Here is a 20,770-nt window from a genome sequence, read left to right as displayed (position 1 = left end):
ATACCGAAACATCCGGCATCATATATAAAAGTTATCTTTTTTTTACTATTAATTCTTAAAACTTATACAATGTGTTGCTATATTGAAAAACGACTGCTTTTAATATAGACAATTAAAATTAATAATTATTTAAATTATATTAAACTACAGTATAATATAAAATATATAAATAAACCATTTTACATATTTTGTTTGCAAAATAGCTCAAGAGGATATATATTTAGAAATAAACTGTTAAAAAAAGCAGTAAAAAATATCGAAGGCAAAATCATTACCGAAAAATCTTCTTAAAAATGATCTGTGTCTCTCTTGCGAACTTAAGTCCTAGAGAATAGACTCGGGCATGAAGTTTTATCCTTATCTGGCAGTTGCCATGGGCGTCTTGGATTATCATGGCTGGCTGGAATGGCCGGATGAACACCGCGCCATAGTCGCTTTACATTAATCCATTAAAACGGGTCACGCTTGACGCAGTAAAGTTAATATAAGTAAATTAGAAATTTATCTAACATCTGCTTCAGCCACGTATTTTATAATGAGATCGCCGAGCGCCGCTCATTACTTCGGCATGCTCCTCTTTTAAATGGCGGGCGATGGCGCCAGTAATATTTTAGGCACCCTCTTCAGGCCATATTGAATAAAGTACCGCTTTCTGTCAAATGGCAAACACTAAAACTGATATACCAATATAGCCTAATGATACTACTACAATAATAGATATAATAAACAAAACGCTAAATTAAATTAAGCAAAGAAATGTGCATAAATTCACACGAAAAATATTATTAGGCACAAGAAATCCAGCCTGACTGCATATTGGCACATTTCCTATTTACCTGATTGTGTTATCATAATCGGTCATGATTCTCCGTAATGCTCACGAATATAACTTCTCTTTCCTCTAACACGTTGAAAATTTAGTTTTACTTGCATGCTTTTCCGCCTTGTTTTAAATAATGAAGCAAACAGTAAAATAATATAATTTTAATCAATCAGAAAGTTAAACAAATGCAAAAGTTGATCCTGTACACATATAGGTATGTGCATACAAAATAATTAATTTTACTTTAAAAACTTAAAGTACATTTAAACACATAAATTTTAAAGTGGCTAATTCACAAAGAACAAGCAGAGAGGAAGTTAAGTGTGTGGATAATATGTTATGCGAGCTAGTCCGTGAACACGTGCGAACACCTACTTGTTCAAAATTAACGACACGTCGAGTGGAAAGCGGAATTATACGAAGCAAACTGCACCAAAGATGAGTATACTCTTTCTTGCACTTTTTCTCGTTAAGCGTCAGAGTTATGAGAGATATTTTTTTAAATGTTATTTTTCTGTCAAACTATTAAAATTATGAAGATTTTAATTAGAGTCGATTAGAGCTTGAAAGCTATTGTAATTAAAAGAGGTTTTAGTAAAAAGTAAAAAAATGGAGTTAACTTTTTATTTTAAATTTAATTAGAATCCCAATTTTAAACTTTAATTAAATTTTTGTTATTCGGCATTGACGACTTTTCTGATTAAACGATCATATCTTTTTGGAATTTGATAAATAATTAACGTTTTGAACTCTTTGCTAAGTTTTTTAAATTCAACTTTAAGATATTATTTAATAAGAAATATTTTTATACATAAAATTATATTTCGAATATTATAAATAATATTTTGGACTCACAATCAGATCTTCTGCCACTAATATTATTCTTGGATATTATTTATATATATATATCGCGCGCTATTAATAATGTTCCAACATTATAACTTATAAAAATAAACTTTATTTTCAAATAAACAATATTTTTGATAAACCGTGGATGGTCTTTTTAACGTCAAGCACGCAATGTCGGCATGCGGAAAATCCGCTTTATAAACGTGTCATCATCGAGCGGACAGGCGATAAGAGCTCGCGCCGATAACCCCATCCGCGATCCATCATCAGGCAGGGGCGATACACGACAATAGCTCCGCTCTCATTAATTATTTTCTTTTTTTTTCTTTGCTCCCCCTTCGTTTTTTTTCGTGTTCGCGTTCCAAAACCGCGTGTGTCACGACTGTTTACCGTCCCCGCATCCAGCTGTGCCATGCCGCCGTGAATGGCTGCCGGTAAACGAGAGGCGAACCCGGTTGTTATCATCTATCAAGTGCCATCGTCGCGGACAGACACTGTCAGCAAAATCGTGACGCTTTGTTGGTGTTTCCTCCCCCTCTACGGTCGAGATTTGTCGCCGACGCGAATCCGACGCTCCCCGAGATACGGGGTATTAAAAAAATCGCTGCGTAAAAAATTGTCGATGGAGAGAATAAGACGGGACTTGAATCGTCGAACGTTGGGATCTTTTCTGTTGTACCCGCTATTATACCCGCTTAAACATTTCCCTATAAAAATTGAATTAATATTGACAATACTGTTTCTTATATTGTGTATCCCTAACAGCAATAATATCTTGTATATCTATAGAATATACTAAAAATGTACTTAATATACCGAGAACATCCTTATAATGTTTTATACTTTACGATATCCTTTGAACATTCTCAGAATATACATTTGCTGTTAGGGATATGATACATATTATTTATTTATTTACAGTTATTTTATTTACTTTGTTATCATTTTTTCCTTTTCTATTTTGTTCACCCATACAACACAAAACTCTTCGCATTGTTTATTTGTTTTTTTCTTAGAGAGAGGATGCAATGCGGTCTCTACCACTTTTTTATTGTTTGATTGTACAGTCATTTTCCGTATCTTGTTATGCAAATTTATAATATTAGAAGACTCTGATGATGATTTAAAAAAAAATCACGCAATTATTGTCTAACGATACAGTCTGCTAAAGTCTCTCTTGAGAACATTAAAAAGGCTCTTAATTAGAGTTTAAATGGGATTTTAATATTGCCGATTTTAATTAACGAAATATCATTACGACGGAAGCTTTTGCGGACCGCGAATAAAGAAGGTTGTTACGCGGAACAACTTCAAGTCACTTATCGAGCGCAATTTTTCATTTTTACTTCACTTTTAAATTGGCATCTGTATCGAATCGATTCCATAAGCTTCCTTGCTATTCCAAATGTGTCAAAAAATTTCTTCCTTAATAATAAAATGTCTAGATTTGATAGAGAAGGGGGGAAACGAGACAGTTCTAGTATTACTCCATTTGCCTGGAAAATTTACGGACTGCTCTGAGCTCGTCACGTCATATCACAATTGTCTCCGACTATCGATTGTTCCCTCTGGCAACTGGTTGCCGCATCTCGGTGATTCCGCCTGCCCTAGAAAATATTTTCTTGTAACTATTTCGAGAACTCAAAGTCCTTTTCAACGGTTCCCGAAAAATGGACTAAGAATTTTTTTAACAAAATTCTCTCAGGAAATATTAAATATAATACCTGCTTTAATTTACAATATTAAATATCTTAATAAAAAGATTTTTAAATTAAATTGTAATGGCGTAAGTTATTTTAAAATTTCTTGAAGCATCTGACATCTTCAAATATAAATTTGCAAAAAATTCGTTTACAAAGTCGCTTTGCATGAGAATAAGCGAAAAATTATGCTGGATAGGATTTGGCTTCTTTGATTTCTCGTTGTTTTCCCGTTAAAGTATGTTCCATTCTTGTTCCATAATTATTTAAACACAAATCTCGACAGTTGCGCTCGAAAAATCTCGTTCCCGAGATAATGGCGAAACTTCCCTCGGGCTGCTTGAGGCCGAAATTATCCGCCAACTGTTCAGGACGAGGGCGCACATAATGCGCCCGATTACGTGAGGACCGAACGAACGAACGAACGAACGAATGAACGAACGAACGAACAAACGAACGAACGAGTGAACGAAAAAAAGCGTCTTTTTACATATCTAGCGTGGTGCTTTTTACATATCTAGCAACGAAATTTTACGACGCGGAAATCTCGACCGATGGCGGAACTCATTTACCTATGCTCGTTTATGCACCCCTTATCGGCGCGCTCGCGAGGTAAGAGCTAGGATGGAAGTTGAAAATCCGAAAAGTACGAAAATCTCAAATGATTCCCCCAGTTCTTCCATTCTCCCGGCCTGTTTCTCTCCGTCAGGATATCTTTGAGGCAGATTCCGCAAATGGAGACTCGCTCACCTTCTCGCGGGCGTAAAAGGTGGCTAAAAGGGATATATAAAACAGTTTAAGATTGTCCGCTGGATATAAAAAAACCGCGATCCTCGTGTCGTACTTAAGCCGAACATATATTTAATGTGTTAAACGAAATTTCACGATATTATTTTTATTCAAATATCGCGATGTTTTCGCCAAAGAAAGGTCAGAGAGTGGTGATATTATTCTCTAAAAGTCGAAGATGAAATTTAGAGAGTATAACGTAAGAGGATGTAAAAGAATGCGAACACAAAGTGTAACTTGAAATTACTCGACAAAAGTTTGTGAAAGTAAATAAAAAAAGACTGAAAAAACTGTATTTGAGAAATTCTTTTCGAGCATGTTTTTTTAACACATCAAGAGACGCGGTAACGTCGAGCATAAAAATAACGACAAGCCGTCTGCGACCGTGTTCATGTCATCGTCCGCCGTTGGCGATTCACGTTTTTGGGGAAATTTTCCACCTCGAATTTTTCGATTAGAGAAAATAATGACGCAATAAAAAACTTTTAACGACATTTTTATGATGTAACGCTCTCGATATTCCAATCGGTCCGAAAAAATTGGTAGTCCCAATGCGGAGATGCGTCAAAAAATGAGATGCAAAAGCGGCGCGAAAAAAAAGTCTCTTTTTTCTCTCGTCGATGTTAAAATCCATACGTACGTGCCGAAGCGCGTCAATTCGGAAAATGATAGGATCTATATCGACAGAATCAAGGAGGTGGTTTAAGCCGATATATTGAGGAGAATTTACGGTGAAGGGCCTCGGCGTAGCAATCGGGAACGAGTTCGATACAAGAGCTACGGTTATGATCGTCGAAATTTCAGAATCCTCGAATCGAACGCCCGGGATTCTCGAGATAATTGGCTCTTAGAATACCGAGTTGTAAAATTTTTCAACTTTTTACAATAACCCGAACGTTTATACATTTACAATTATTATCGCGCATTATCGAATTTTCAGACCTACTTATTCTCAATTTAATTCCCGTTTCTCTGCTCACATTCTTCGTCCTTATTTATATTTTTTATTTTAAAGTTTTTTGTCGTTCCTCAGAATTTTTGTCTTAAATTACATTTTTATTTTTAATTAATTTTTAAGTTTCAATCTTGTTTATTGAATTTCTAACTTTTCTATCTTATGCAATTGTCGGATTTTCTTTATCCGAAGCAAACAATTATCCCGCGAAGAAATCCGGAAAAAAGAAAGGGGCAATAAGATTTACGAGGACGATAAACGTCATTTTCGTGAGTGGCCACATATAAGAGCACAGTCGTATATAAGGACATCTCTTAATAAGACGAGCGTATCCAGCGTGCACGTCGCTTCTGTGGACTGTATGCGAAGCTTTTACCGCGGCGATTCCGCTGTGAATACAGGCAATGAATGCAGCCGTGATAACCGCACCGTCGTCCTTATCTGTACACCGTAATCCTGCTTGTGTCACTGTAACTCGCGGGACGACGCGATAAAGTGCGCTGCACTGCAGTTGCACCCGACCTTGCCGCGCATCATTGTGCAGGTTTATCCTGACGTTAACCCTGCCGCTTTCAGTTTTGCATTCCTGTCCATTCGTTTTTTCTTTATATATGTAACGTTTCAAAACTGGGAGAACAAAATATAGTCCGAGAGTTGAAATTGAGATTAGAAGAAAGACGATTTTTTTGAAATGATATATAAATATCATGACTACACACACACACACACACACAAAAGAGAGAAAGCTCCAGCTCCTGCGATAAAACTCTTTGAATTTTTGTGGTAAACGAGCATTTAATATTCGCATATTTATATTGACGCGTAGAAATAATTTATTGAAATTTAATAAAAATATTATTTTTGAAACCCATTCAATTTAGGATATCAAATAGTGCAATAATAAAAATACGATTTATTTAAATTTAACGAAATAACGATATTTATTTCATTCTGCTTTATGGGTAAATGCTTTATGGGTAAAAATTGCAGAAACCACATTTTATAATTTAATAAGTTTTCTTTTAATGCTTTTGCATTTTCGAGCATTGTGGCGACGAGAGTTAAAATTAAATCGCGGATGACGTAAAATCGAGCCGGATTAGAAAAGTTTCGATTTCTGCGTAATAAATGCACAAAGTGTTTTCTCCGTGTTGGCGACATTCGCCAACGGAGGCCGAAAGGATTAAAGAAAGCGTTGCTAAGAAGGCGGATGCAATATCGAATTTGTAAAATAAAGCGATCTAACGGGGAACGCAGGTAGTTCTCGTTTACCATTCACGATATCAAACTACGGAGCACCGCTCTATGAATATGTAAAGTCCGTTAGAGGCACCCCGGCAAATTGTTTGTGGATCGCATCAAATATTGACAGGGCGCTTGTAAATTTATTCACGGCCGAAATAATATATCGTCGCGCCACGCCGCGCCACGCCGCGCCGCCATGCCACAAAGGCTGGATAAGTTGAAAGTCCGATTTTCCCTCCCGTAACGGGGAAATGAGATTCTTATTCTTTGTTTACGAGAAAAACGCAAAACTGCGATTGCGCGAGATCCTTCAATACCCCGAATTCTGAATGTATGGGATTTGATATCGAAAATTGGCATTTGAGGCTAAACCGCGTTCTCCCTTTCGTATATTGTATAGTCTTCTTATCTCGGATTTAAATTTTTATTCTCGAATATTGCAAATTTTCTATTCTTGTGTTTGCTTTCCAAGCCCTGAAGCTTCGAATATTACTGAACTTTTAGAAAAACTCAAAGATTTATAAATTACAATTTTTTATAACTTAATATATGTAATATAATATAATATTAAAATAAATGAACAATAAATTTTGTTTTAATGATAAAAGTTATGTTGATAACGTTTAGGAATATTGAGATGAACTTTACCCTTTATTTTGCATTAATTTTTTTGATAAGAAAAACCACTCTTTCGCATATAAAAAGATATTGTAGAGCGTTTTAAGGTGTTCCAAAAAAAAATGCAAGAAGGTAACTGCTTTCAGCACTTCCGGCGTTACATGTAGACAATTAGTGACAGAATTCTCCTGCGAATTCCTAGTTCGTATAAAATGGGCTTTAGCGGATAACATGTATCTGGGGACGTGTATTTCGAGCAATCGGCGGAGTCGCCAATTAGGAAGGGCACGTGAGGAAGCTACAAGGACGATAATGAAAATAATAATTAGCCCGGCGTAGTTGCGGTCCATTAATTGATTTGGCCACCGAATCGTCATCGTTCTGGACGTTCACTTAATTAGCACGGCCGGGCAATCAAGCGGTCGTTTTACTCCTCTAATCGCATTGACGGCTGTCCATTTTCCGCGATGCGTTTATCCTTACGAGATCTCTTTTTTAGCAAATTAACTTACTAAGAGTGGAAATGAATATCACACAAAATCTCCTTCCTTACGCAATATCCGAAAGAGTTTACGTTACCGGCTTAAATTACTTTTGAAGAATTCTAGGAAATAAATCTTGAAAGAGAAGAAATTAAACTGAGCTTTAATTTCATATTTGTTGTACTGCAACTTTTAACGTCAAAGCAGGAAACTGTATAAGGTCAACTCTAAAATTACATATAAAATTTTAATTACGGTTCCCTATCACTAAAGTAAAAAGAGGACGAAATCTGAAATATATTTTTGCTTAATAATTAAAACAAATCCGAAAACAGAAATTATTGCTGTTTTGTTAAAAATAATATAAAAATTATTGTATTTTATTAGAAATATTATAAAAAACATATTAAATATTATAAATGTAATATATATATATATGTATATAAATCAGAGAGAGATATAGAGGGAGAGAGAGAGAGAGAGAGAGAGAGAGAGAGAGAGAGAGAGAGCTGTAAACTAATCGATGCGACCTGTCATAGGGTCGTTGCGTTTCACGAGGGGTTGGGGAGGGGCCAAAGGATGCAGAAGGCAACAGGGTGATCGTGATGCGGGTCTGCGCTATCGCGAGGATGATGACGCGTGATTTGTTGAATTATGACCGGTGCTCGGTCTGGCCGCAGCGATCACCCTCGCGTGTTCACCCTTCCGGCATTACCATGGCAAATCAGATTGACGCACACCCCTTTCATGTGTACGAGTCACCGCCATCGCCACCCCGCCGCTTGTTTTAATTACATCAAAAGCGACACGTCGCCCAACAGGCACACACCTTGTCCATTAGGCACAGAACTTGAATGAGCATCGAAATCTTTCGCGTATTACGCACATTTTACATATGTATATCTTTACTTACATACACAGTAAAAAACATTTTGTATTTGTGTTAAAATTTTCCTGTGTAGAAAGTTTTGTGTTAAATTTCTGACACAGTTGTATGTTAATTTAACATATCGTTGTTGTGTTACTTAACTTTTCTATGTTAAATTAATATTAACCATTTTTAAGAGTTAAAATAACACAATTTATATATGTAAGTGCATGAATTCTTGGTGATATATTTTATATGTTAAAGTGAACAGATAAATTGTGTTATCTTCCTTTTTATAACAGTTACTATGTGTTAAATTGACATAATTGTTATGTTATTCATCAAAAAAAGATCAAAATTAAAAATAAATACTTCTCTTAAATGTTAAAATAACATCTTATTTTAATTACATTTAACATTATAGAGATGTCAATTTAACATAAACTTTGATTTTTGAAAGCGTCTAAATGTTAAATTTTTATGTTAATTTTTTACATATTATGTTTGTTATTTTTTTTTACATATTTGCTTTATGTTAAAATAACACGAAAATTTGAGTGGATAAATTGGGACATGTGAAATGTGTTAAATTTAACACAAAATTTTTTACTGTGTAACATTAAAGGTTAAATTACAAATCTATCTGATTTTTGTTTATTATTATTAAATAGTATATTTTATTATTTAACTTGTATTATGTGTTAGCTCGATCAATTTATATTAATCATTTATTGACTTATTGTGCGCATATATATAGCAGGATGTTTCTTCATCGTCGAAGCAATCGCGCATAATTCTTTCCTGCATTTAAATTTTCTAAATATATTCTGATTTTGCGACCAGTACCAGTAGTATCTCTTGCAAATTGCAAATATGCAATAATTTACGATTGTAAAGGATATGACCGTTCGATTGCTGGTTTGGTAAAGTTTGCATTTCCTCAGGACACGGTAATTCTTTACCCGGCTGTCAAAACTTCCGTAGAACCTTAAAAGACTGAAAAATGACCTTTTAAGGCCGCGCGACGTGAACTATCAGGTGTCGAGACTGTCGATCGATCACCAGAATAATTTTATTGATTACAGCCGGCGCGAGGGACGGCGGCGGCAGAAGGTATCCTGTGATTGTGTTCGTGCACGGCGAGAGCTACGAATGGAGCAGCGGAAATCCTTATGACGGCAGCGTCCTGGCGAGTTACGGAGGTGTCGTCGTCGTCACCATCAACTATAGACTCGGCATTCTCGGTAAGTCATGACAGATGCCTTCGGTCCCAATTCGGTGACATCTAGATCTCTTCAGCCCTGTGGAATCCTGGATTTTCCTGGAGAGTCAAATCTCCTGTTTTTTGGACCTGGCAATCCTATAGGTCCTCGAGGATTCCTGTATCTTGGTCTATCCTTGGATGTGACCAGACATTTCGAGTTGGGGATTCAATCCCGAAGTTGTTGACGCGTCATCTCCTTGGAGTCTTAAAATAGTTCTCCTGTTCTTTAAATTTTTGAGTAATTGATTCCAACTTCCGGGATCTATTAGTTGCTAAACTTCGCGTCTAGACGCTAGTTTCCTTCAATTTCTTTACATTTCCGGTTTGTCTTATAAAACTTCCAATTTCTTAATTCTTCAAAAAAGTTTACTTTAATTTCCGTACATAAATACAGATTTTAATTCTTAATGTCTTTACTTCTAGTAGATCGTCAATTTCTGAGATTTTCAACATATATTTTTTATTTCTTAGGTTTCTATGTACGTTCCTTTCCTTTCGTCTGCGTTAAACCTCGATAATTAATCTCGATTGCTGAGTCAGATATAACTTTTGCGAACAGTTCGGAACTCAGATAAATCACATATGTTAGTTGCTCGTTTAATGGTGTGAAACGCTACCTCGCAGCAGTTAAGGTTTGAAACGAGCTAGTCGACCGTAGCTCATTAGCTATTTAGGGCCGGTTACACCGACGACGTCACTTAACGCTAAGTGTGTTTACTCAATTTTCCTGCTCCGATCCATAGGCAAACATACAGTACTGGAAGCTGCGGTCGCGACAGAGATGACCCGACCGAGGTCGGTGTTGGTGCAACCGGTCCTTGAAACCGGTCAATTAGTTCCAAACACGTATCCTACTCGTCTGCCCAAGAGGTGCAGACTGCCGCGCGCGGGGTTACACCATTAAATAGAACTTGTTACTCCGTGACGTTTGACGTGCGACGCTCTCCGGACGACGGGGTAAGAAACCGCAGAAAAAGTAGAAGAGCACGAAGAAACGATGGCGAACGCGGCCACGGGGATTGCAAGTTCCGACGACCCGGGTTGTTGCCTGGCAACCCGGGCAACCAAATCTAATAGGAAACTCATTACGGCCAGGTCTTCCGTTTCACCAAACTAAATTCTTGACTTCACTCCGACCCTCCCTCCCTCCCTCCCTCTTTCTCATCCTCTTTCTCTCCCACTCTCCCTCTCTTCTCTTCTCTCTCTCTCACTCACTCTCACTCTCACTCACTCATCCCGTTCTTCGGTGTGACAGCAAACCCCGCTGTTCTCGTCCATCACCCTCATTGTGCATACAGGGTGTTTTAAAACCTTCTCGCCCTAAGATTTCAACGAAAGAGAGTTGAAAACCACGGAATTAAAAATTCAAGCTGAGTAGAGTATCTAAAGATCTCAGGAATCGACGTTTTAGATTAGATTTGAACTGCGTGATGTTATTAAAATTATCTTTTAGATTTTAGATAAAGATTGTATTATTAGTTTACTACTCTGTTATTGTAAAATACTTTAAGATTAATCCGGGAACGGTCACCTGTGTGCGGGATTCTGTAATTCCTTAACGATAGTTTCGGTATCATTGCGCAGATATTATACATATATGGTAAAAAGGCTGCGCAACGATACCGAAACTGTCGTTAAGAAGTTACAGAATTCCGCCTCTGGATTTTCACACCACAGTGTCGAATAAATAAAACTCACGTTACACACAATAAGTGCTTCTTCTGTTTTTTAAAATATTTATTTGATTTTTCCTTACTTTTTTTTCAGAAAATATTGAGTGAATTTATATACATACCGTCCTCAAGTACTAATAAATTATAGAACAATGAAAAACATGCAATATGCAGGGTACGTGTCTCTGCATTCAGTTCCGAAACCGGCATACCGGATTTAACATATAAAAATAAATCGAAAATGTTTAATAAACATATGCCCGAATCCGTACGGTTTCGGAGTTATAATAGGGTATTGAAGTTGCTTTTGTATAAGAAAACATAAATTGAAGTTTTTTATTCTGTTTAAAGCTTTACAAAGAATGTTCAAAAATTCCTCCGTCGACTTCAACACACTTTCTAGAATGAATTAATAAATTGTTTCAAGCTTTTTAAAGCTTAAAATCTAAAAACCGCTGTGTCAGTTTTGGCACTGAGTGCAGGAACACCCCGTATAATTAATAACAATAACTTTTAATTGGGGGTATAAAAATCACCCTAAGTACCTATGTTTATGCAAAATAAAATGAGGTGATCGTTTCCGAGTTAAGCGCTAAGAAGATATTTATACGTAAAGAAGGAAATAATGAAGAGTGCTACAGTACAAAGGGGGGTCATATCTCGTTAAGTAAATTCGAAAGGTGACACACGATGACAGCAAATAGTAAATCCAAATTCTAGAATTCGATTCTGTCGATGGCGGAATGAAAAACAGAGAAAGAGCAGCGAGAAAAAAAGCCTTAGCAAGTAGTGGGATAAAATGGCGACGAGACGCCCAGGAAATTTCACTCCGCCACGACCGCAGTTTTTTCCTCGCGCCCGCGCGCTCGCGCGCGCGTGCGAGAACCCCCGTTTTTTCCATTTTTCTTCGTTTCGGAAAAATGATGCGGCGCTTTGTGGAGCGTCGCGCCGACCGGCGCGCGATACACCGAACCCTATTCCCTTCCACCCGCCCCGTGTATACCAGCGTGTACCGGAAAATTTAAATCAACGAATAGCGTTCAGCAGTTCTATTGTAACGAGAAGAATGGGAGACGCGGAAGCGCAGCGCGACAGATACGCCGGAGGTTGAATATCAAATGGGACATGACCGGTGCTTTATTTCTATTCCGCTTTCATGTTCTCGCACCTCTCTTCGCGGTGCGTGTAAACGTGTGCGCGCGCGAAAAAGCTTTGTGCGCTTTTTTTTTCTCCCCCACAACGTAGAGCGCGAAGAATCGTTATTGGATCGGACCAGACATGGCCCGAAGGCTAGAAGCTGAGAAGACGAGGAAACGCCGTCTCGTAGGTAAGATGGGAAAAGATTGTACGAGGCGATGCAAACACATCCCATTACACAAAAGTCTCGGAAGATTCTAATCCTCTAGGAATTCAACGTCGCAAAAATCCAAAGAGAGAGAGAGAGAGAGAGAGAGAGAGAAAGTACGAAGGAGGTACGAAAATCACCCTTCCCAACAATCGGATCGATATCAGATTGCATCGCTAACGTCCTATTGAATAAAAGTCTTAGGAGATAGATACAACAAGCGAACCCAGTCTTCCATAAAACTTTAAGCTGCGAGAAGTCCGAGGAAAGATAGAGAAAAATTAACCCAAACAGCACAATGTTCAAAATAGAAACATAAGACGTCTTAAAGACGTCGTTAAAGATACGTCTGGGAAAGACACGAATATTCCCAATTCCCAATTCGATTAGACGGCTAATTATTGAACAATCTGTAGGGGAAACACTAACTCTAACTAATCTTACAAGGACCCTACGTAATCTCGTGGAAACTTAGAAAGGGGAAAATCGGGCGTTTTTCCATTCTGGCAAAGCTTCCCAAATTATCGATTTGCCAAGGCCGGTGGGAAACAGTCGGCGCAACATCGTTGACCTAGATCCTGACGACAGTAACGCCTCCCTTGTTAAGGCACCGAGTGCCCTAAAGTTAATGCGCACCGACAAGTATATACACGGCGGCTCATAATGGGAATAATCCTCTTAGCTTCCGCGAAGAACAATCTCCAGTATGTCGGCGGGTAAATATGATGGATAATTTAATGGCGCGCGGGCGTTTCGAGGAGCGCGACGGGGCAAACATACCCGGCCAGGCGCGCAGCCTTTATTGCGAAGGTGAAATATCACGTCCGAACTTGCCAGCAACAACAATCGTTGCTCGCGATTTAATTCGGGCCGAATGAAAGGAAAGAAAAGGCGGGAGAGAATCCTCCAAGGGCCGAGCCTGATTCGATTAGCGCTAATCTAATTTCCTTCCTCCATCTATATTAAAAGAGATTGACTGCATTGGGATAGCTGACACTGCTGCTAATTCCCGGTTTCGTTTAATTATAAAATTGATAATTAAATAATTGAAGAATAATATCACCGAAGAATTCTTATTTTTTTTACCAATTGGCAATATCATTTTATGATAATGCCTAAACTCTGAATTGCGTGCGCGAATTTGTTCCCATTCCTTATAATTGGATCTGGAGAAGGAAGAAAATAGCCATAATTACCGTACAATGTAATGAAATGCACTTAGCTCGGAATCATCTCGTTACTATTCCAGCCGCGTAGTGTCGAAATTTCTTCGTATTGTGCGATTGGGGGTTTCCATGCAGTATTCAGCCGTGGGCGATAAAACTATGGAGCCCAATGGAACAAATATGGGAATAAATATGCACAAATCTGGACAAGCTGGCAGATTTACGAATCCAGATTTATTTGGCGGAAACGGAAGGGAAAGAATAAAGTCGGCACTATTGACGAATGTATTTCGACGAGGACGAAGTCGCGGGAAACGGTTTTGCGTATCATGACAATGCTGAACCCGACAAATCGGAGTAAGACTGTTGCCAATGGCGCCATCCGGCCGTCATAAATATCACCTCGGCTCCGCCAATTGATAGCGATATCTCGCTCGGCGAAACGATACACAAAGTAGGACGTGATACGCCGTCTGAACACTAAATCATAGCCGGCTGCTCGCCAGACGAGCCAATCTCTACATCCCGTAGCCATTTAGCCCTTTCGCGCGGGAGGGCCATAGTGCGGGTACGGCGCGAGGTTCCTCTAACAGACCAAATAATTCAGATATAAATGCAAAAAACAGTTAATACTTCAAGCAGAATGTACGTAAATTGAATTTAGCACAACAATCTGAATTGTATTGGAATTTTTTAAAACGTGTTGTGATTTCAAACATAAAAATTGGATTTTTTCAAACATATATAGGAAAACAACCTATTGTAGTTAGTTTCTTCAAAATATCATCGTAGAGTTTAATAACTATAAATAACTATTTTAAAGAAAAATATGAAAACATTATAATTACGGATTAATCACTAATGAATATGGATAAAAGTAATTTACTATAAATCTTCAAGATTCGAAAGGATTTTTTTTACATAATCAATAGTTCGTTAAATTATCAACTATTTGCTATAATTAATTTTTTATATGTACCTTGAGTCACTAAAAGATTAAACATAATTATATCTCTAAGCCTAGAAAAAATTAATGACTATAATATTATATCTCTAGATTTTCTTCATTTGCTCATTTTCCCCATTTACAATTAGATTAATGACTAATCCCAATTTCATTGATATCCCACGATTTATCTCGTCTGTCGTTCGATGGCCCGCGACATGCGACGATTGGAGTTAAGCCCATCGGCGGTAATTCCGGTGCGATCACGGTGATGTTATACTACCCGTAACCGTCGATAATGGACACCCAGAGCGTCGCATTTACCATAAGCGGGGGGCTTGTTTTGATTGCAGGCTTTCTAAACGCCAACACAGACTCGCACTTACGCTCGCCGGCGAATTATGGTCTGATGGACCAGATCGCGGCGCTACACTGGGTACAAGAGAACATCGCTTATTTCGGGGGCGATCCCAAAAACGTCACGCTGGTAGGACACGGCACCGGCGCTGCCTGCGTTAACTTCCTGATGACCAGCCACGCGGTTCCCGACGGTGAGTCACGCTTCCATTTGCAATGTTCTTAATCCGGAAACGATTTCTAGAATGACTTTTACATCCTAATTAAAAATTATTGTTATGAATTGCATATTGTATATTTTTGATTGTCCTATAACTTGTTAGTATTTGAGGCCATATATAATAGATTTACTCAATGTTGTCTGAAAAATGTTGTCTCAATGTTGTTTCAGTATTGCCATGTAAATCCCAGGTAGCAGAGTGACGTCAAATGACGTCATAATAACGTCTTAATGACGTCTTAGGCGTCATTAAGACGTCTTTAGACGTTATTCTGCTACCTGGGATGTCCTTTTTTCTATTAAGTGGATTCAGTCTCGGAACTTTTGAATATGGATTATTCTCGATGGATAAAGAAAATTACTGACGTAAGCTTCATTTCTTCGACACTGGAGTAAAAAAAGTCACCCCAAGTGACCCCGTTCCTGGGTTAAATTTGTATTAACGCAAGGGCGCTTCGTTCTATAACACATAAATAATTATATTAAAACAATTTACATTAACGAAACTGTACATAACAGTGCAAATAAAAAGTTTAAAAAGATAAAGTACAAAAATTTTTGGCAAAAAAAATTGATTTAAAATTGACCAATAAACTTACAGATAAAGAAAAATATACAATTAATCTGCATATGTATATGAGTTACATTTTGTACATATATTATGTAACAAAATATCTAGTTTTCTTGAAAAAGACTAAAATATATTTTCAAAAGTCTTTTGGCCTGAGGAACTTGTACGGAATAAATATACATGTAACAGTGTCTTAGACTAACCTATAGAAAGCTGTTTCTCTTGTCGCATCGTATGGAAACAGATAATGTCAAGTAGAAACGGCAGAGTGTAAGAGGAGAGAGACGTAGAGGGTAGAGGTCGAAGAGCGAGAACCCGCACGAGACAATGATACGGAGAAGCCAGGAATAATGGGGTGGTTTACCAGACGCCATAAATTATGGAGGAATCAGCTGGCCCCTACCACCATTGACAACTCGCAGCTGTAGTGAATTATCATCCAGAAGGTCCTCCGGCGATAAGCTCTGCGGTTACGAAACAGATTGTGATACTCTGTTTTTTTTGTCCCCTCAAGTTGATAAAACCAGTACTACCGCACGTGATCGAAGAATACGACGAAGAATAACAGGGAGACCCGGACCAAAAGTTATATCGTATCTCTTCTTTACGAGCTGATGCACTTCTCGCGCAAAAACTGACCGCGATATGGCGATAAATAATAAAGAACAATAAAGTTTAATTTCTTAGTTAAACTACGGATCTTTAAATGTTTTTTAGAATTTTACATTTCTTCTATAATTTTTGCTTTTATAACATTGGATTTAAAATAATCTGTGAAATTTAAATTTTTTTGTAATCTAGATTTCTATTTCCGTGATAAGTAAAAAAACCGCACGGACTTATTGGCCAACCTATATAATATCTTTCATTGAATATGTTCAATGTGCATCTCAACTGTTCCCAATATTTTGTATCCCGACTTTAACAATGCCCGAATTTTCTTGTTAGTTTCTCATCTTCTTTGATTTTGCATCTTGAATAATATAATTTATACGCTCGAATATTTGGACCTTGGGCTTCTTCAAATACTCATCTCATGATTTTTCAATTTCTCGATTGCTTCAATCCTGCATTTTAGCTCTCTTCTGATTTTTCGATTTTCTTGGATTAGAGATTTTTTTTCTATCTTTTAAATTCTAATATTCGGATCTTTCAATTCCTCGTTTCCTTTGATCTCGCACCTTTAATTCATCGAACTCTTGGCTCCTGGGGGGGATTTTGTTCTCTCGAAGGAATTAATTAATCCTCGGGTATTATGGGAGACCTGCCATTAAATCCAAGTAACGCGACGGAATTTGAGCCGGCGATAATCCTTTAATAGTCCTTTAATGTCGAGCTTCGACACCGTCTTATCGTTCGGTGTCGTCCTCTCTCAACGGCGACGGATATCGGAAGAACCGGGGGCCATCTTGATTCCGTAATGTCGGAAATACGTCAAGGATGCCGCCCAGGATATTCAGAGTTTACCCTGGTATCTCCTTCGTTAAATGAATGAGACCGAATCAGATGTCGACGTGTATATCGGGCTGATAAGATCAAGACATTCTCCAAGACGTATCTCGTCGAATATCAAGATAGCTGGCCGAGCAAACTGCGATTAGACGTGGGAAAACATCGTCTGTCGCTTTTTACTTTGCCTTCACCTCGCTTGAATACGCAGATATTGCGAGAAAATTTATTAAATGAAAACAACAAACCTTTCTTGTATTGCATGCAAATTAATAACGTATAATTATTAAAGTATTATAATTAACAGTAAGTAAATAACAAATTTAGAAATAATAATATTGAGAATTATAAACACAACATATTAATAATAATATAGAAATAATTAAAACCAATCTCTGTCTGCAACAAATTAATTAATTACAAATGATCAATAAGAATGTTTTTTACAGTTTTTAACTAGCACTGTGTACGAGATTTGGTATATACGTATATAGTATCTTTCATGGAATATCTCTCGTCTCCTCGAGATATCAAGATTAACGACTCACAAAATTGGGATTAAGCGACTTATCCCGGTCTTCTGTATTAAATAATAGATGAACTAACACGGCGAAGTTGTGTAACGTCGTGTATACGCTCCTTCCGCCTTAATTTTCTTGGCGCTACAAACCGTGCGCTCTCTTGTCTATTCATCCCTTACGTAATGTCCAATTTTACGACGTGTGATGAGAAAATTAATGACTAATAAGCCCCCGCGTGACTCTTTGTTCTACCTTAAGATATTACATATACATTTTATTATTACTACCGGAGAAAAGGAACTTCCAACATTTTATTTTCCTCCATTTTCTCCGATGGAGAAAATAAAAATTATTAATTAAATAGAAAGACGTTTCAGCAGCCTCGAAAAATGAATGAGAGCTCGTTCAGTTAATTATTAATTTTCTCATTTACGTAATATTAACATAGAGCGAATAACGTAAGCAATGTAAAAATGTAGATAATAATAATCAAGTAATTTTCATAATGTATACTGACACGAAATAAGATCGTGACATAAGTTTTCTCCGCAAAAGTTCTCCCATCGCATTTTTCAATATCACGATGCATTTATCCGGATTCTTTTTTTAGACATCTTTGTACATGGCCGCATGTTCGGCGACTCATCCTTAGAGCGGAAATCGCTGATAACGTCGTAATGGAAGTCGTTGATTGGAAATAAATCTATCGAGCGGTCGCGAGATGAGTATTCGTTACTATGCATTGAAACTCGGATTGTATTTCGTTTACTCAGGTAATATCGTAGTTCCGTCCGCGCGAGCAGGGGGAATCGACCCCGAAATCATCTCGAAATTCAATTCTGTGCGTCGCGATATATAATCTCTTCCCCACACGCGAGCAAACACTCCTTGCATTACGATGAGATACGATTTGCAAGTCCCGAGATAAAGCGGGCCACCCCTCTCTCTCTCTTTCAAAAAGTGCGACACAAAGATTCCACGCGTCGCGCGCGGATTCCGGAATCGCATCTTGAATCGCAGCGATTCTAAAAGATATAGAATTTTTACGATGCAAAACATTTCCGGGAACATTTCTCGGTGTACGTACAAAGGACGCGAAGATCACGACATCGCTGGCACTGCGCGGAAAAATAATAATAATAATGGGAGGAAAAATACTTAGACACTAAAGATCTTACAAAGTGTTATTAATAATTAATTATGCCTCTATTTGCCGCTGTAAAATATATATTAATAACGTCTTAATAACAGGAAGATCCTCATTTCTTTATTATTATAATTATTATTCTGAGACTGATAAATTACGCTTTAATTAACATCATTTATAAAGTAAAAATGTATCTACTATATTCGCTGCTTTCGTAGCAAACCTTTGTGAAACACGCACTGTACGTGACATCAACAGTGACTCGATTGCAGGTCTGCTGTTCCATCGGAGCGTTCTGATGTCAGGCAGCGCGCTTTCACCCTGGGCGTTGGTGAGAGGCGCCGCCAATTACGCCATGCAGGTCGCCAAACACCTAAATTGTTCGTCGGTGAGTACAAACATGTCCTCCCGATCGCGTCCAAATTATCCCGCGCGTCAACCTATAATTTCATTAATCCTTCCACCGTCCTCTGGAGCCTCTCTCTCTCTCTCTTTCTCTCTCTCTCTCTCTCCAAAAATAATGGCATCGTTAATTAATATAGAATTTAAACCATTTTGCACATGTGTATAACTGCGGCATTTATGTCGAAATTTGATTTTATGGAATTGAAATGGAAGCAAATTTGAAGGCAGATTTTACAAATAATAAACCTATTCTTTAAAAGTTGAAGAGTGAAATATCACTCAAAACGAGTAAAATGCGAGTGTAACGAAAAGTGAAAATTGAGTGACAACCCTTTGTTTCGGAGTGACTATCGCAATCGCTCTAATATATTAGTGACGAAAGCACTCCATTAGATTTAAAAAGTAAAAAATCAAATTTGTAACGGGGAGAAGATGAGAGTGAAAAATTTTTAAAAATTTAAAAGCTCCGAAAAGCAGATTTTGACTTTACGAGACAGTGAATGCGCTGAATTTAACGTTAAATTCGGGATACATTCCGTTCATTTCAGAGTTTACAGGGTGAGACCGACAGGACGCGTATCCGTTATATTTCATCGTGTCGGCACACTCTTCCCCCCCTCCCCCGTGGGCGTTAACTCTTATTCGCTCGTTTTCGAGCGCCGCGCGGCTCGCATAATTCGCGATAATTCCGATCGTCGGCGGCGAAATGACCGCGTAGAAGCGGCCGGGCATAAATTAAAATATCAAATGCGAGTACACTCGCGCACCCGGTGTTTTTACAGCATTAATTACGTAATACCAATTATATTAACGGCGCGTTTCAATTAAGCTAATATACACTCGAGACATCGGCCGCCCCCCGATAGGCGAGTGCAATGCGCGCGCACTTTCAATAAAAGGGACGTTAAATTTCGCAAATTGCAGGTCTGGGCGATGCAAATTTCGTGCGCGTACCAGTCACAGCGACGAGCCGTGAAAATTATTTTATCATTCAGAAATATCTTGATTGCTCGAATAACATTTTATATATCGGTTTCACCGGAGAAATGACATTAAATAAAATTATATAGCTATCTCAAATTTCAATAAAGTATACTATCGTACCATTATTCCGCACAGATTCGTTATTCCCATCTCGCTCCTCTTCTTCCTTTCCCATTTCTTTTCTTTTTTCTCTAGATATATTCCTGCGCGCTACGAGCCATGAAAAATATGTTGTCCTCGGTTGACGGTTATTTTATTAAAGGTGAATTACGTACTTGGCTCACTTTATTACCGCAGAGCCACCGTGACGTATTCCTTATTGAAATTGATATGCACTGCTGTAAATTCCAGCGACGATATTCTCCCGATCCCCAGCTCGTCGGAGTAGATCCT

General features: G+C 37.9%; 1 protein-coding gene across 4 annotated transcripts in view; it reads left to right on the top strand.

Annotated features, from left to right (window-relative positions):
* The window catches only part of Nlg-3 (neuroligin 3), a 153,444-nt gene that overhangs the window by 120,099 nt on the left and 12,575 nt on the right, over window positions 1-20,770 (top strand). For all 4 annotated transcript variants that reach the window (XM_071794403.1, XM_071794404.1, XM_071794402.1 and 1 more), the window contains 3 exons: window positions 9,415-9,573; window positions 15,077-15,274; window positions 19,261-19,376. In XM_071794403.1, the coding sequence (XP_071650504.1) occupies window positions 9,415-9,573; window positions 15,077-15,274; window positions 19,261-19,376 (473 nt within the window). The remainder of the gene's footprint in view (window positions 1-9,414; window positions 9,574-15,076; window positions 15,275-19,260; window positions 19,377-20,770) is intronic.

The sequence above is a fragment of the Temnothorax longispinosus genome, chromosome 11 (assembly GCF_030848805.1).
Source record: "Temnothorax longispinosus isolate EJ_2023e chromosome 11, Tlon_JGU_v1, whole genome shotgun sequence".
Classification (NCBI taxonomy): domain Eukaryota; kingdom Metazoa; phylum Arthropoda; class Insecta; order Hymenoptera; family Formicidae; genus Temnothorax; species Temnothorax longispinosus.
Note: the sequence above shows the minus strand (reverse complement) of the source record. Positions and strands in the feature narration are given on the sequence as shown.